The 17,353-nt window shown below is 40.3% G+C and overlaps 3 protein-coding genes across 5 annotated transcripts; 1 reads left to right on the top strand and 2 right to left on the bottom strand.

Annotated features, from left to right (window-relative positions):
• Window positions 1-1,046: 1,046 nt before the first annotated feature.
• On the top strand, window positions 1,047-3,987 carry LOC104924721 (c-Myc-binding protein). Its single transcript, XM_010738168.3, has 5 exons — window positions 1,047-1,253; window positions 1,869-1,941; window positions 2,774-2,822; window positions 3,008-3,137; window positions 3,514-3,987. Exons 1-5 carry the CDS (start codon window positions 1,239-1,241, stop codon window positions 3,553-3,555), a joined length of 309 nt encoding a protein of 102 aa, XP_010736470.1. The 5' UTR covers window positions 1,047-1,238; the 3' UTR covers window positions 3,556-3,987.
• On the bottom strand, window positions 3,806-7,150 carry gja9a (gap junction protein alpha 9a). The gene has a single exon (XM_010738172.3). The coding sequence runs from the start codon at window positions 6,390-6,392 to the stop codon at window positions 4,902-4,904; it is 1,491 nt and encodes a 496-aa protein (XP_010736474.3). The 5' UTR covers window positions 6,393-7,150; the 3' UTR covers window positions 3,806-4,901.
• Window positions 7,151-9,055: 1,905 nt separating this feature from the next.
• On the bottom strand, window positions 9,056-16,377 carry rhbdl2 (rhomboid, veinlet-like 2 (Drosophila)). Of its 3 annotated transcripts, XM_027286823.1 has the most exons (9): window positions 15,989-16,375; window positions 15,837-15,909; window positions 14,175-14,418; window positions 12,458-12,606; window positions 11,270-11,382; window positions 11,053-11,153; window positions 10,596-10,656; window positions 10,453-10,514; window positions 9,056-10,208 (listed from the first exon to the last, which is right to left on the bottom strand). In XM_027286823.1, the coding sequence occupies exons 3-9, from the start codon at window positions 14,403-14,405 to the stop codon at window positions 10,029-10,031; spliced, it is 897 nt and encodes a 298-aa protein (XP_027142624.1). In that variant the 5' UTR covers window positions 14,406-14,418; window positions 15,837-15,909; window positions 15,989-16,375; the 3' UTR covers window positions 9,056-10,028. The 3 variants fall into 3 exon arrangements, with proteins under 3 accessions (XP_027142624.1, XP_019130211.1, XP_010736468.1); XM_019274666.2 differs by lacking the exon at window positions 15,837-15,909 and having other exon boundaries at window positions 15,989-16,377; XM_010738166.3 differs by having other exon boundaries at window positions 15,837-16,375.
• Window positions 16,378-17,353: the final 976 nt, after the last annotated feature.

Raw genomic sequence — 17,353 nt, 5'->3', positions numbered from 1 at the left:
ACAACAAAACAACCCAGTTAAACAGTAAATCAATTAAGTAATTAAATCACTGAATAACTGAAATCACCGTATAACAGAAAGACAAACAGCTGAGATTCAACCCGCAATCCATCCAAACCTGGGTCGGAATAATAAATAAACAATTAGAGTGAGACCCTGTTAATAAAGTGTTTGATTCCGGTTAATCACGACGCCACACTGATCCACACCACAGGCCGGTAGACCGTGGCGTTCAGGATGACCGGACCTCACAGCAGCAGAGTCAAAACAGCAGCAAGGCTTCTCGACATGGCCCTGACACAAACAAACAATTAGTGTTCATACCTGTGTGCGAGCCTAACAGGCTATCATGAGGTGCACATACCGACAGGTGAGACTGACGCTCGGAGGAGAGCTTTATGCTTTCATCTGGACGGTAAAACACCAAGCCAACATCTAAAAATGAGAATGAAGCTACCGCTGACTTACCTGCTCGTGTGAGCACGGAGTGAGGCGACCAGGAGGTGGGCGTGTCTACAAGCAAGAGGGGGGGCCGAAGTACACCTGACCCTTTATTACGCTACGGCCTAATTATGATTGGCTGATTAAGCCACACACCCCAGAATTAGGCAGGGCTCAGAGTCCAAGAGCAAGAGGGAGACCAGTAGGGATCTGTTCTCCGGAAGTCTAGACAGTGAAATTCACATGGACCAACAACAGCATAGTGGTTGTTTCCCGGTGAATGGACTGCTTAACATATTGAGCATGGACTGATGTGTCTGTCTGGGAGTTGTTATGTCTTTATTTTATTTCATTCTTCTATTGGTTATTTTTATGTTTTATTGTCAAAATAAGATTGTGCATCTGTTATCTTGACTTTTATTTATTTATTTTTTCTTCCCACTGTTCTCTTAGTTTAATATTGTAAAATGTAAATTTGAATCATAAAAAAAACAATAGCCTACATAGGTTTGATCTATCTATCTATCTATCTATCTATCTATCTATCTATCTATCTATCTATCTATCTATCTATCTATCTATCTATCTATCTATCTATCTTGTAGTACTCCCTGTGGAGCGGTAGGTGGCGGTAACGCGCCGTTAAACTTGAAGCCAACCGTCGTGACGAGAAGAAGAAGAAGAAGAAGACTGTAAACGAAACTTAACTTCCAGCTGCGTCTCAAACTTTGTAACGTGACGAACAGAAACAAAACGTCCACAAGAAGAGAGTCAGCGTCACAGTCCACATCACCAACATGGCACATTACAGAGTGAGTATGTTTGCTGTCGTTTTACTTTCACACTAACGCTCTGTGAGGAACTGTTTGTTGTCTGTCTGGCTGGCTGACTAAGCTAATATTAGCAGCCAATGGGGTGTAACGGTTTAACTAGCGACCGTGCTAACTGGTCCGCCCGCGAATGAACGTAGCTGTCAAAACAAGACGAACCAAGTCTGTTTGTTTGTTTTTGACACAAAAATAGAAAATAAAATAAATAATATAAAAAAAATTAAAAAAAAAAAAAAAAAAAGACAGCTACGTGTCGTTTTTTTTTTTAACGGCTGCCGTAACTACGACAACCGCGGACGCATTCGGGTACCGGTCGGCAGTTAACAGGGTCGCTCGTTAAACCGAAACACCTGCAAGGTTTTCAAGGTGTTTTAATTAGTGAGTAGAGCAGCACCTGTGTGTTTTTAGTTTATGGAGAGAACCTATAAGATAATAAATAACAGCTGCAGGTCAGTTTGAACTGATTTTTTTATCCCGTAACTGGATTAAAAATGACAACAAGGGTCATTTCCATGCGTTTTGACATGTATGTTACAGTTTTATAATCACTTGATAATAAAATGTCTTTTATTTATTATGTATTTTTCCTCCTTCAAGGCTTCAGACCCAAAGAGGGAACAGTTTCGGAGATACCTGGAGAAAGCCGGTGTTGTTGACAGTCTTACCAGTGGTATGGCACACTGACAGATTTGCAGGAGTTTTGTAGGAGTGAACTGAAAAATACCAACTTCACTGTCCATCAGGAAACTCTTAGAGACTCATCAGAGAGAAAGCAGGAAACATTTTCTCCATTTAAAATATGATCCACTTTCACCAAAATCAATGAAATAAGTTGGTGGTGTGTGCTGTAAAGCGTTACGTACTTCTCGTGGGTGATCGTACCCGGAGCACAAAGTTACAGTGTAGCATCAGCATGATTTAAACTGTTATTTAATGGTAGAAAAGTTACACGACGTTGCTTTAACCAGCAGAGATTTTAAGGTTCAGATCATCACCGTTAGACACAGGAAGGTGTGACTGACTGGAAACATTTTCACAATAAAAGTTAATCACACAACGAACAACGCTTCTGATGAAGATTATAAATGTTTGACAACATTTTATTATTATTTTTAGTGACTGAACTGAAAACACCAGTCAACAGCAAAATATCAAAGTGCTGAGTAAACACCAAATTATCATCTAATGCCAAAATAATAATGTAACCGCTGAGTAATTAAGACTAGTTTTGTCCGATGCCTGCAGGAGAAACAATAAATTATTAAATCTTCAACTGCATTCTTTTAATTTTGCTTTAAAATTAGCAGCACGAGACCTTTGCCTAAATAAATACAATAATAAGTTATTATTTAACCCCAAAAATATGGAAACAAATAAAAAACAAACAAGACATTTATTGACGACTGACAGTTTCTGTATCAGGTTTGGTCAGTACTTTATATTTGATCTCCAGCCCAGTCAGTTATTGTTGTGCAGGTGTATTAACTTCTTCTGTGTTTCAGTTCTAGTGAGTTTGTATGAACAACAAGAAAAGCCGACTAATGCTCTCGAGTATCCTTCTATACATGCGACCAGACTCTCCCAGACCGTTATGTGGCTACATAAACTCTTGGTTTGGGTGGTAGTGAGTTGAGCCACTCTAATCCTTAAAGATAATGATAATATGAATAATAATAATAAATAAATAAATGTTCAGGCCGCTGCTTGCTGTAGATTCATTAACCAGCTCCGTCCAGATTTGTCAAGGAGCATCTCGGTGCCCCTGGCCTGGCTTCAGCCGACACCGAGGCTCTGCAGCAGGAGGTGATTGACTTGAGGCAGAGGTGTGCGCGTCTGGCAGAGGAAAACAAAGACCTCAAGACAAAGGTAAACGTCTGCTGGTTCCCACCAAACTAAAGGGCCACAGGAGGGCGCTGTCTCTCCAGTTCTATGTACTCCATAATATGATTGTAGGTGTAAGTTTTCAGTGTTAAATTTAGGGATTACACAGCGATTTTAACTTTTTTTTATTGATGTTGTGAATGAATATAAACATCTAGAAACAGTAATTTGTGTAAAATTTGTAAATTGGACATAAACAGAGATGTCATCAAGTATTCACTGATATGTTCCAGCTCTGGTCAGCAGATCCTTGTCTTATGATAGTTCTGTCATCTTCGTGTTGCTGTGTTGTCTGACACGATGGATCAAAATGCTGTTTAGTGTTTGTAACGTAGACATACTTTCTTCTCCATCTTTGCAGCTGCGGCGTTATGAACCAGAAGACGGAGCCACAGCTGATTAGACCCCAGCAGAGCTTTGACAAATGTTCTTTTTTCTTGCTCTTGTTTATATTGCTGACATTTTTGAGTCTAAAGACAAAACGACACTGTTAAGTGAAAACCAAGAACTTTCATGTTGCTGTTTTTTTTTTGTAAATCTTAGTTACTAATTTGTTTCTTTAAAATCTAACTTATTTTGTACATGAATGTAAATAAGTTTTCTTGTTTGTTCAGTCTCAGAGCAGAAGTGCTTTATTTTCTTTTTGAAGGCTCTCTTCAATAACCAGTGTTAAGATTAAACTGCTGATAATATATGAACACAAACGCTCTGTCTTAACTCACTTGACAGTGTGGACCAAGACACTTTTATTTGCAAAGGTCTGGTGTAAGTAAACAGTTGGAAGAAGCTCAGAAATGTAAGTCGCTGGTCAAATAAAGCACAGTCTTGTTATCCAGATGTTGTGTCACTGATTTAACTATTTTCCAATGTTTCCATCTGGGCTTTTTATTGAGTATCAGAGGATTTTGATATTGTGATTACCATCAGCGGTTCATAACTGTCATGACTTGACACTGATGGAAACAAACCAGAGGTATATCAGGCCTATATACTATTATACTATCAAAATACTCCAAAGTTTTCATTGATTAATACACTATGGAATTGCTGGAGTGTTATTTATAATTTGTTTATGTTCGGTTTCAATAACATCCTGATACGTACTCACATTCTTGCCTGTTACGTGCATACATGAGCCCAGATGTGACAAAAAGAAGTGGTTCAAAAACTCAGAAATATAAGTTTGAATCAGGAGTAAATGAACTCTAGGTTCTTGAACCAGTTTCATTATCTACACTGCTGTATTTTAACGTTTTAAAACAAAACAAAAAAAGACGTCTCGTCTCTTTTTATGGTACCTATTGCTGTTTCTCAGCAGCTGGTTTGCATCCAACACGTTTTATTACAAGGTTGAAGTCAGAATACCTTCATAGTGAAATGATATTTGACTTTCTCTACTATGTTTTGTCACCACTATGCAACAGTTCATCTATTTTTAGCCCAATGCATTCGTACACTCGATTTTTAAGACCACCAATGCTATTTTAGTAGTAAAACATGCAGAAAACAAACATTTATTCCAGAAACATAAAAGTAAAAAGTCTGTTCTTTTATTGTAATGTCACCAAAAGCATTTATTATGTTGCATTATCTGAAGTGCAGTGAGTTTTTAAAGCATGCCGTGTTATTTAGACTGAATTGTTGAAAACACACAAAGAAAAATAGTTTGAAGGCAGCTTAGAGTGCCGTTAAATCCGTGATTTATTAAATGTAGACTCTAATATAGATTGCAAGGTTAACATTTGTAGTTTAGATTTGTAGATCCGGTGCTCGTCTGCTGCTCGTATTACTTGCCATCGATGTTTTGCAGTTGGAGGAAGGCGGTCTGGGGTTGTCCCTGGATCCTGAGCTGCAGTCATCCAGTGACTCTGGGGTGGAGGGCCGGCTTTGATGTTTGACATCTGATTTTGACTGCGTTCGAGAGCACAGAGGTCCGCTACTTGCTTTTGCTCCCCCGTATGAATCTGTGTCAGAGCTTTTGCTCTCCAACACTGTGGAGCATTTTAAAGAGCCATGAGCCCTCCATGGCCTCTTCAGTGCACTAACCGGCAACGTGGGGAAGGAGGAGGAAGAGTGAGGTGCCATCTGTGGGCACTTTGGAGAGTCTGGGCTCCCTCTTTCACTGCTGTCATCCTCCTTACCCTGTAAGGGTTGACGTAAAAAGTTCTCAGCGTCCTGCTTTGGGTTGATTATGGAGTCGCAGCACGGCGAGCAGGGCTCGTTAGTAGTCAAGGTGCAATTATAATCTGTTGGGCTTTGAGCTGAACATCTGGAATCATCCAAATCCTGCTGTTTGGCCAGCTCGCCCTGAAGAGGTAGAGAAATTGAAGGTTTGATAGGGTTTGGGTACGTGATTGTTCCCTGCACCCTCTCCATCAAGAGGTTGTAGTCGCTGGGTGCAGAAGCGACTGTTGCCTTTCGGCAAATTTGCACAACGGATTCTTTTTTATACTTGTTGGTATAGTAGTCATCCAGTTCATCTCTCTCGTCTCTCAAGTGAGGGTAGAAGTCCAAGATGCCCTTTTTAATCTTCTTGTAACCCAGATGCATGATCTCCAAGATGTTCAGCGAGAGGGAAATCGCAGCGATGCATTGCATGAACACCATGAAGACACTTTTCTCTGTTGGTCTGGAGACATAACAGTCAACAGCATTGGGGCAAGGATCTCGCTCACACTTGAAGAGCGGGTAGAGGTGGAAGCCATAAAGGAGGTACTGGCCTGTCATGAAGGCCACTTCAACAACAGAGCGAGTGACAACGTGAGCCACGTAGGTGCGCAGCAAAGAGCCCCTCAGAGGAGCTTTGTTAAGCTTCCCCTGATCGAGCTGCTTCATCTCCCGCTCAATCCTCTTCCTGGCTTCTGCCAACTCCACGTCTACCAACTCCAGCTCCTTCCGCAGCAGAGCTTTCTTCTTCTGCCGTGCTTTCTCCAGCGCCCGCAACCTGTAGAGAGCGTGGCCCATGTAAACCAGCGACGGAGAAGACACAAAAATGACCTGCAGCACCCAGTAACGAATAAGAGAGATTGGGAAAGCCAAGTCGTAGCACACATTTCTGCATCCGGGTTGCTCGGTGTTGCATATGAAGTCAGCCTGCTCGTCATTCCACACGTCCTCAGCCGCCACCCCGAGGACCAGCATACGGAAGATGAACAGGATGGTGAGCCAGATCTTGCCTACCATAGTGGAATGGATATGCACCTCCTCCAAAATCCCCCCAAGGAAGTTCCAGTCCCCCATCTTCACTCTGCCATTATGACTGGTAGAAAGTCGGAGACGAAATTATTAGGGAAGAAAATCTGGTGAAACAGTTAAAAAATCGGTATCTAGATGAACATACAGTAACAAGAAGTACAGTACACCTTTTGAGGGAAAAAAGCTGGAATTTAAGACAGACCGCAAAGAGATATTTACACAATATAAAAGCAGAAGAAATAGTTACATATCTAAATAATAATTTAGATTTCCAATAACAATGAAAGAATAAAAAATGACAGTACCTCTCAAATAGAAAATTGAAATATTAAGTCATAAAAAACTTGAAGTAAAGTGAAGTAAAAATGTACGGCGTCACATATTTGCAAAAAAGATATCTTCAAAGTAGAGAAAGAGAGAGGTGACTTGTACGTCCAGCTCTCCTGTTTTGGTCCTAATAAAACCATTCCCCTTAGCTGCGTTATTATATAAACCACATGGCGTTTCCATTTTACCTTGCAGCAGCAGCATGGACAGACTGCCGATGGTGCGCTAAATCTCCTCGGGTCATGCAGGCCTGACACGGTCACCAAAAAGTTTTTGAAAATCGTTAGCGCCCTCCACATGGGTCCCTGCACATCACCAAAAAACTTCAGTGACCCGCCTCTGCTTCGCTGTTGCCAGAAACAAAGTGGGAACAACTGTGCTGCTAAAGGGAAGGTTGCCAACCTCTCTAACCCAGAGAACGTCAATACCGTCAGCTTCAGCGATACGTTTAGCTCATGGCCTCACGACCATGGGGTTGTAACCAGGTTTTACACAGATATTGACCTCGATGTTTGCAGGTCAGGACTCATTTTTCATGGGTTTGTTTGGATATAAAATCCAGTTTAACTACCTTTCCAAACAGGAATGGTGCATGCATTCAACAGCAAAGATTAATGTATTTTTGGTGATTCATTTGGGTGTGTACTTTAAGTGTAGGAGTAAATAACCAAGCTGTTTCCAAACAGATGCTTTGCAGGTCCACACCACATGCTTAGGAATTTTTTGGAGTCTGTTTGCTCCATATGCACAGTCTCTGCAGCTGCACATTATCAATACCAATCAGTTATCCACACAGGCCTTGCACGATCGATAGTTTTCTACTATAGTGAAGCAGTCAATGAGTCATCATGTCCGATTTCATACTCTGCTGCTCCTCTCTGGATGTAATTAAGCTCTCACGCACGTGACATGTTGTTTTATCCCTTTAACAGTAAATCTATCACATTGGTTTAGGGTGCTTGCCAGCTGTTGTTCTTCAAACATCTAAATACCTTTAAATGCTTCTGCGTGATAACTCATCGTCTGAGGCTAGACTTGACATTACAGCTTCACACCCAATGATATGAAACATCATAATCAGTAGGAACAAAAACAAACTGCACCCAAGCACTGTCCTTATCTGTGCGTTGACAAGATTCAACCCACCAGCTCACTGCAAGATATTTTTCCAGCCGTCTGTCAGTTTGATCCTGAAATGAACTTCTCCCCCCCCTGCGACCTAAAATCGCTGATTCTGCCCAGCAGAGCCGGATTGATCCGAGCCAGTCTGGTACAAACACATTAGGGGTACAGTGGGTCACACTGGGGGAATATATTAGGGAAATCACTGCTATTTCCTCTTGTTTTTCTTATGATGGCTGTAATCAATTTTCACTCGTACTTCAGCTTCAGGACATCCTCTGACTCACTCTCTGACACAAATCAGTGTTTCAAAGTAAAAAAATAACACTTTCTTCCTTAACCTCGAAACTTTTATTCCTCATGTTACGTTTATGTTCAGAAATCCTAGTTTTCAACTCCCCCTTAGTTTCCTATATATGCTAATTCTCAAAGACATTCAAAGAGGTAGACCACATATTTGGTTCTGCAGATTGAGATGTTAGGGAAACATTTCCTTGAATCACGACACTACATTGAGTACAGCTCAAACATGGCACATTTCCAGCTTGTTGAGGTTTATAACTGTGTCAGACATGTTTATTTTTATGTCTCAAAACATCACAGGAGAGTTTTTTGTGACAAACTCTCCATTTGTGCAGCAGGTGTCTCTGTTTCTCTCCTTGTGGTGATGGAGGAGTCATCAGCCGCCCTGTAAATGCCTCTATAATCCTTCAGACGTGCTCTGACTGGTTTTTGACTCTGGCATGATCGTCTTTAGGATCTTTGGACCTACTCAACCAAACCAAATTAACTAACACAGTGTTATGTTCCGCATTAACCCTTTAATGTGAAACTGCATGAGAAAATTCAATGCATATATATTACAGCAAACCACCACATAGCAGCATCAAGATACACGCAGTGAAATCTGTCAGATTTCGATGTTTCAGTGTGCTGTACTACATAAGGCAAAACACCATTTCACAATGTTTCAGGGTCAAAGCAAACCAGCTCATGATAATTGAATATTGATGCACTAAGTTATATTGACGAGCTCAGTTTGGAAACTATGGAACTTTCCATACTGAAAAATAGCAAAAGCCCCCGTACGGAGTCCCTGCAGCATTAAACCTCAGACTGTTGCACACTGTATCATCTGCTAATTGATAATGAATTAGACAACCATTGGAAATTTTGTCTTTGCATGTGTTCCTCAGACAAAATCAATGCTCTTGTCTCGGGTTTCTGTGTCTGCAGAAGATTCAATTTCACAAAATGCGTTAAAAACATCAAATTTTATTTTTTTAAAAACAAAAACTTTTAAAACATAAAGCTGTGGAAATGCTAATTTAAGTGTAGGAGGTCTTTGGTTTTAGTTTAACTTTAATCTTGGATGAGTCAAACACATTTTCTAAATGAAGATGTGGTTATAAATTACAACCAGTACCTCATACCAGATATACAACAGTGATATGTACGTTTACTAAACTAGGATTTATGTTTAATGTTCACCAGTTAAGTGGCAGATTTGTCCGATACCAACCACTCTTTAATTACACAACAACAGTACCCGGTGTTTCCAAAAGCCGGATATTCAATTAATCAGTTTGACAACATGTAATCAGCAATGTCCTGTCAACAGGATGCGACTGAAACAATAATGGGGCATTAAGCCAAGGCCTGATGGTAAACCCACCAACCCGTGCTTACAAAACTCTTTTTTCCTGTCGACATGTCTTCATAAAATTGTGTTTAATGCAGTGAGGAGATTTCACCACATTTAAGGCACATTTCGTGAACACTGAAAGTCCAGAAACATAAAACAGAAGAAGCACAGAGTCTGAGAATTATTTCCTATTAAAGAATAATAGTGTATTCACCAATTATTCATGAAAATTTGAAAAATATCTAGCCTCAATTACAGAAGAGATCAAATCTATAACATTTAATTCACTTGTAAATTAACTTTTTAAAGGCACGTTTTCCTCAACATTGTCTAAAATATAAAATATTCCTTCTGCAATGCCACACACTGACAGCAGAAGGCACTGTTTACCTTGAACTCAGCTATAAACAGAGGAAACTGATGTCAAATTAAAAAATTAAAATAAAATAAAAACCTTGTGCATGACATTCACAAAGTCCCTGATGAGCAGCTTTTGCTCTGAAACACGACAGTAAAATACAGTTTCCTGAGTGTGGCGTTAAAGCTTTTAGTGTTAACTTTAAAAAGAAATATTAGCGAGTGCAGGTTTATGTTGCTGGGGTTAGCCAGATGTTGAAGATCACAGCAACCAGCACAAAGACTATATAGCCCACTATACACAGCCAAAAACGTGGGTCTTTAAGTAGCTTCTTGTTGTAGGCGCTGAAGAAGACATAGCCGATGGTCATCCCGGCCAAAATTCCTCCAAAATGAGCCACAAAGGACACCTAGGTGGAAGGAAGAATGCAAAGTCAGCGATCAGAATTAGCCTGTAGGCTTAATTTACGAGTTAGACCCTCGAGTACTGTCATTTGACCTCACTGATACACCCACAAAAAAAACAAAAAAAACTGGCGGGACCAGTTTAACAGCCAAAACACATTCAAATGAAGGAAGATTATGTGGGGGAGGGAGTCAGAGCTCAAACAGGCTTAGTCAATGGATTCCTCTTTTTAAACATCAAAATCATACCTTCAAACCAGCCTCGTCGTTGACAAATCTTCTGTAGAAGGCAAATCCGAAATCAATGCCAACTGGAGAAAGAAAACAGTATTTAATTTGACATATCTGAAGTATGAAAAGTTAAAAAAACGGGCTGAAACATACACACATACCAAAAATCACTATGGCGAGGATACGAAACACTCCAAGGAGAGGAATCATCTCTCGAAAGTTCTGTGAATCGGAGAACAATTTAAGTTTAAGTTTAAACCTTTTATTAAAACATAAAAACATACAGAGAATGATCGCCAGAGCTCTGGCTTACGTTACTACCAGCAATCAACGCTGCTTCGAGGCTCTAAAAACAGTAGTTGCCATTGACCAGTGGCAGCACAGCGCCCATGACCGGCCCTACTCTGTCTCATTGCCTTCATTGGGTTTGGGTTGGTTAGTTTGGTTATGGTGAGAATATAGTGTCAGCCAATCTGAATAAATTACATCCAATAATAAAAACATTGATCCCCAACAATGCATTTTAGGCAGTATCAGAGATATTTCTGATATTGGTATCAGTATTGGAGCAATTTTACTTGACTTGATTCACACCAACTCTGCTATATATAAACTTACCACCACTGCATTCATAAAATAACCTCCAATTAGGGCATAAACACCCCCAGAAGCTCCCACCAAAGCACTGAGAGGATCAAAGATGGAGCTACACAAAGAACCTGAGAGGAAACAGAAAGAATCAGTGAAAGAGCCGGAAATGCTTTTATAACGAGAGTCAGCTGTGGCACATTTACTGTGTCTTAGGGTGGGGAGGGGGGATAAAGGTGGTGCTCACCTGCCAGGACACCTGCTAGGTAAACCATTCCCACTTCAAATCCTTTGTGGACCAGCTCCAGTGGGATTCCCAGCACCAGCTGCATCACCAGGTTTCCCACGATGTGCTCCACACTAGGGAGGCAAGAAATAAGCAAAATGTGCTTAACCATGATGGTGAAATGCACAATAACAGAAACACCTGTATCCCTGCAGGAACTAAAAAGGTATTTAATCTTTAAAAACAGGTTTATTAAAGGTTCTTTGTGTAACATTCAGAAGATCTGTGATAATAATGATAAAATAGCCAATTTAACAACCAGATAGGCAGCCGAGAAAGTCGTGGATGGGCTCATTTTTTAGCTTACGTGACAAACTGTTCACCAATTAACAATAAAAACTGATTAAACATAAAGTTATTATGTAAAATACCCCCAGAACTGTTACTCAAACAGAAGTAAGTTGTGTTTTTACCAAGGAATATTCTCAGTAAATAATTAAAACAGGATTATGGGATTGACCCAGGATAAACTACAGTAGCTCATTTATGTGTTTTTAATTGGTTCTGGACAACAATTGAGAAGCTGTCTGGTAACACTGAATCAGTCCATTGTTGGTCTTTTCATGGGAAATGTTGCCATATCTGTTAGCGTTATCCTTTAAGCAAGCATCCTGTTAAGTGTCTTGCAGTTGGTGTTGGTGACTGTGACCAATGTTCCTCTTTGCTAATCTAGTTTTTCCATGTGCTTTTTTGGTTTTCCTGTGTTCCTGTGGCTTATGCACTCATGATTTCTGAGACCACATCACATGGCTTTGCATTGTTTTGACAGATGTGCCAACAATTCAGACAGCTTCCGGGCCTTCATAAAAAAAGAGATTTCAAGCTATTCAGCTTTATATGTATGACTCGCCTTTGCAACCGTGATTGTGATGATAATATGAAGTAATGCGGCAAAGGGGGAAGTTTCAAAATGAGAAACAGGAACGCTGTAACAAGCAGTGAGGTGCAACAGTTAACAACCTACAGTCTCAGAAATGACCACAGAAATGAATCCACGCGTCTGACGACATCAGAAGAAAAACCCACAGTGGTTACAAGCTCCACAAAATTAATAGTTACTGTTACGGTTACTAGTCTGTGGGAATCTGCCCACTGACTCAAGCTGTCATTATGTAATTAAGGTATCTAAAAAGGCCTGCAGATGCTTACCCGGCGTGGACAAACATGTAGGAGAAAAAGCGCCATGCTTCCTCCCTGGACTCGGGCTTGTATGTAAGAGGGCTGTTCCAGATGCCTTCATCCAGGGTCACCCACTGCTTCTGAGGCTTCCACACAGCATAGTAGATAAACACTGCCAACTGATCAGAGAACATACACAGAGGTTAGCCTTTAAGAGATTTTATTTTGGACCGCAAACTGCCTGCCTTTAGGTTATGGATTGGGGTGGAAGCTACAGCAGCTGAGAAAATAAAGATAGGAATGAGAAATACAGATGTCGAGGTTTGTTTAACCAAGCACAGAAAATCCCCCCAGTGTGATCGTTCGCAGACGTCTGTATCTGTGGGAATATAAAACATATTAAAGTCACGCTAAGACAGAACACTGCAGCTCATTCCCACATCTTCCCTGGGTAAATAAAGTATTCACAGACATTCAAATGCAGTGACAATGGACATCTGTGAGCTACAAAGAGGGAGCTGTTCATCCCTGAGCGTTCAAAACACTCATTGATATGAGAGCAAAGCTTAAAGTCGCTCTATTTTATATTCATAAGAACTATAAAAACCTTTAGTAAATGTTTTCTAACACACTGTAATGTCATTATTAACTGATTTTAAAGCTACAGCTTTGTCGTTCTTTTAATGTTCTTAATCATCATTTTCAGTCATGTTTACTTTCTGTAGAGGTCGTTTGTCTATGTTTGTTTTATTGTTAGAGTCTATGCATGTACAGAGGATTGTACTCTATGTTTTATTCCTGTATTAGAGTCTTGTTTTGTGTTTTTTACTCTTAAAAATCCTAACAAGGACAAGGATTGCAAATTAGCTGGAGTTAATTATATTTGCCTACATTTGTTTTTAATTTGCTGCCTATGAATGCTAAATAAGGGGACGTAAAGATAATATAAAGATGTTTACATATAGCAGCGGGCAATTTGTAACCGGCCAACAAAGGAGGCACATTATTGTGCAAAGTAAACTGAGCCTCTCACGTGTTTGTAGTACAGTTTGGTTAACTTAAGCGGAGCCGGTTTCGTTCCAGAACAGGAGCTGAGCAAGCAGACAGTGTAACCAGGCTCAGCAGCCTCTATGAAGATAATGACAGAGGCTATGTACCAACACATCCCTGCTGGTATAACTCAATATTCCTCCTTTCAAATCATAGTTTTAGGGAAAAATGAGGCAGCCGCCTTCTTGCTATTTCAACAAATCGCCCACTGACCGCTCCACACATTCACATTCCACCAGATGTGTTTATTTCCCCCGACTCCAAAAGTCAAAAGACACGGCGGCTTTCCGTTTACACATTCAGGGATTGGCATCTCTGAATCCCACCTGTAAGGATCAACTGTACCAGCTCTAACCTGAAACTACTGTTTTCATTGACACCGTGCCCGTATGGTGAATCAGACGTTCGGAAGAGGTGGAGCAGACGCCAAAACAGACAGAAAATAATGCTCATGATGGCTGTACAAGAGCTTCACAACTTTAGAGTGGTCAACTACTCTTTAACTACTGTAGCTATGAACAGTCAAATAAGACTTTGCCTCAGTATCTGCTCTACTAAATATAATTACAGCAAATCTATACAGTGACACTATGACAGCAAAATGTAGGCTGCATGTAAAACTAGCTCACAGAATCCATACTGACCCTCGCAGCGCTCATTACAACATGTGTGTCGTGTACATCCAGGCCAAAGCTACCTCTGCAATACTGATGAGGATGATGAAGATGGGAGGCGGGCAGCAGTTGGCCCGCTCCAGGTATTTGCTGCGAGCGTCTTCCGGTAGCATCCACTTGGAGACGGACAGCTGGAACTTCTCGCAGCATCCGAGTTTTCTGTCGCCGTCCAGCTGATCTGCTCCGCTCCTGAACGGCTTCCCATCTCTGTCCACGGGAAACGGCTCCTGCTGCTCGAGGTCGATGTCCCCCATCGCTGCTCCGGTCCTAAACAGCCGATTCAGACTTAACGGTTACGGTATATACCTTGAGATAACGTAGATTTATCTGTTTATAAAGTGGAGGCAATCACTTTAATATCTCTGGGCGTAAAGGTGGATTTTTATTAATTTTGCATGGGAAAAGTAGCCAAAAACAGAGATTCCTGCTTCATACAGAGAAGTATTTCTAATATTTTGTCCACCCTGTTTATATCAACGAGGATATTAAACATTAGAAACACCTCCATCTCAACAGCACCACAAATTACAGCCTCCAAACTAACCATAAAGCTCAATCAACACCTCAACAACTGAACATTACAGCCGTCATGAAGGTAGGATTTATTGCAGGGCTGTTATATTATACTGCGTTACTAAGCTGTAGCTAATAAACTGGCAACTATTGTGTTATACAAAATTACAGAAGGATTTTATCTACATCGCCCACACCTATCCCGACACTCCCTTTACTTCTCTAATGATTTAAGGCGCCCAGAAATCAAGATAAGTTAATAAACACAAGCTAATCCCTTAAGTATCTCTCTATGACAACAAACGATTATTTTCATCATTCTTTTATCAACCAACTACTTTCATAGACAGCCCACATCTTAAAATGTCTTAAAATCCCCAAAACATTCAGTTTATTGTCATGTTAGACAAAGAAATGCATCAAATTCTCACATAGGAGAGGCTGAAAACAGTAAATGTTTGTCATTTTTGCTTCTAAATAATAATAAAAATTGATTTAATTCAAATAATCAGACAGCAAAATGAGCAGCTACACAACTGCACATGCACAATTGTCAGAGTCCATGAGCACTAGAATGTTCCATACATGGAAGAAATGTAATTTAATTGTACTCTTGGGAATAGTACTGAATGTCACATAATGTCACGGGTTTAAAAGTCTTATTGTAAATGTATTTAAAGCAGAAGAACTATAAAAATCCAGGTTATGCTGCTTGTATGGTCACCAATCACCAATCAAACATTATAGCTGCATATGAAACAGCTGTAGCGCCTCTCAGATGTGAGAACTTGCTGCATTTCTTTGTCTTACATGATAAACTGAATATCTTTTGAGTTTTCCAGACATTTATGGGAACCTGTAATTACACACACTCCCTCTGTGAGACCTTTGCTCGAGCACAAGTGAATGAAAAAGCACAAAAAGTCCCAGTTTCATACAAAACCAGGCTACACATGAATGAGATTTGACTTTATTTATGACAATATTCCCATGGCGCCTTTACTTACACTGACTTACAGTAGACTCAATTAACATTTCCTGTTTACTGGGCGTGCCTGGAGACATTACTCTGATTTTGTGGGTTTGCTCTTAAAAAAAAACATTTCACCAAAATCTAGTAAACTGTGAACTTTTCTAATATTTGTTTAATGGGTTCACTTTGGCCTACTCACCTAAACCTCCAACAGGAAGAGAGTGCTGATGTCTCCGACTGGTTCCAGGCGCATAAATATTGATTCGACTAAACTATAAAAACAAACCAACAGCTCAAAGTGCGAGCTAAGGAGCTGATGTGAAATACTAAAGTTTAAAATACTGTGCAAACTCGTTTTTCAGCAGCGTTCCTCCATGTTTGCAGACAGCTCCGCGGCGGAGTCTCTTCTTCAAACCGGCCGTGTGAGGTCTTTGGAGGGGAGGAAGAAAAAAGAGCGCACTTGGAGATAATTATAGCTCTGTCATCGCTTTTTCCTGCATCAAACTTCCTTCCTGAGCCCAAACAAGCCGCTGATGTTTCCCACCTTTTTTCTTTTTTTTCCGCTCACAGTTCCACCAAACGGTAGTCTGCAAACTGCGCGCGACAACAACAACAGCCTACCTGTTCTACCCCCGTGCCACACCTGGGACCTGTGACGTCACGGACAAGGTATATGCAGGGCTGTAGCTCCTGCACACGCACACACACACACACACAGAGCCCAGCAGGGCAATAAAAGCGACCATCTCTGATCCACAGTGTCATATATTCAAATAAGACTGCACAGTGTTTAATTCAGTGAAGTTCCACTTTAATATGAATGCGGCATCACCTCATATTCACCACAAGGAGGCGCTAGAGTCCACGGACTCAGGAAAGGGCTTAACATGTTTACAGAAAATAAAATACTGCACATTTTTTTAGTCATTTATTCATGAAAATTACCAGTAAATCTTAATCATAATTATGCTGCACGTTAATTAAGCAGCAAGATGTGACAAATAACTGCCAGAATTTATTTGTTGTCTCCAAAATAACCATTACCTTGTGGAGTTTTTGGGGGGAGATTAGAGCTGTGACTTTTATTGACCAATTATTCACACTATATCTTTATTAAATGAATTTTCTCTATCGTGTTTGTCATAAAATGTCCAAAAATACTCATTACAGTCTTCTAAAACAATTGTTATTTTACATTTTGTTAGCCATAAGAAGAAAAATCCCCCAAAATATTCAATTCAAATCAGTGTTTCTCAAACTTTTTTTACACCTTGTACTACCTCAGAAAATAGTCGAATCTCCAAGTACCAACATCATATAGGCAGTGTAGGCTGACCCTGTTCAGCCACAGAAAGTTCATTGACTTTAGATGAATCCTGATCAGAACCAGAGCTACATATTTCACATTCGGAGCCACGATTGCAGAGAAAACTCAAACTGGAGAGGCTCAAACAGTTCAGAAATTATTGATATGTCATTTTCTGTCGATCACCTGTTTCAGCTTGAGATGCGATTTTCATTTCAACTCTTTATAAAGGTTCAAGAATCAACTCTGAATTTCAATTTCTAAGCAAACACAGATGTAAAGTGCTTTAGGTGCAAACATCTACAATTGCATGACAAACTTCATCTGCCGAGAAGACCATGCGCTATGGTCAAAAGCTCCAAAACTGCTACACATTGACCTTGTTGTGTGATTGTTTTATCAACTACCCA

Source organism: Larimichthys crocea, chromosome XIII (genome assembly GCF_000972845.2).
Source record: "Larimichthys crocea isolate SSNF chromosome XIII, L_crocea_2.0, whole genome shotgun sequence".
Classification (NCBI taxonomy): domain Eukaryota; kingdom Metazoa; phylum Chordata; class Actinopteri; family Sciaenidae; genus Larimichthys; species Larimichthys crocea.
Note: the sequence above shows the minus strand (reverse complement) of the source record. Positions and strands in the feature narration are given on the sequence as shown.

Coding starts and splice junctions, on each gene's coding strand:
- LOC104924721 (XM_010738168.3), top strand. Junction 2,823..3,007: donor AAGCCGACTAATGCTCTCGA/GTATCCTTCTAT, acceptor AGCTCCGTCCAG/ATTTGTCAAGGAGCATCTCG. Junction 3,138..3,513: donor ACAAAGACCTCAAGACAAAG/GTAAACGTCTGC, acceptor CCATCTTTGCAG/CTGCGGCGTTATGAACCAGA.
- gja9a (XM_010738172.3), bottom strand. CDS start 6,392: ATGGGGGACTGGAACTTCCTTGGGGGGATTTTGGAGGAGGTGCATATC.
- rhbdl2 (XM_019274666.2), bottom strand. CDS start 14,405: ATGGGGGACATCGACCTCGAGCAGCAGGAGCCGTTTCCCGTGGACAGA. Junction 12,607..14,174: donor TCCTCATCAGTATTGCAGAG/GTAGCTTTGGCC, acceptor TTCTCTGATCAG/TTGGCAGTGTTTATCTACTA. Junction 10,657..11,052: donor ATTTTATGAATGCAGTGGTG/GTAAGTTTATAT, acceptor TCCGATTCACAG/AACTTTCGAGAGATGATTCC.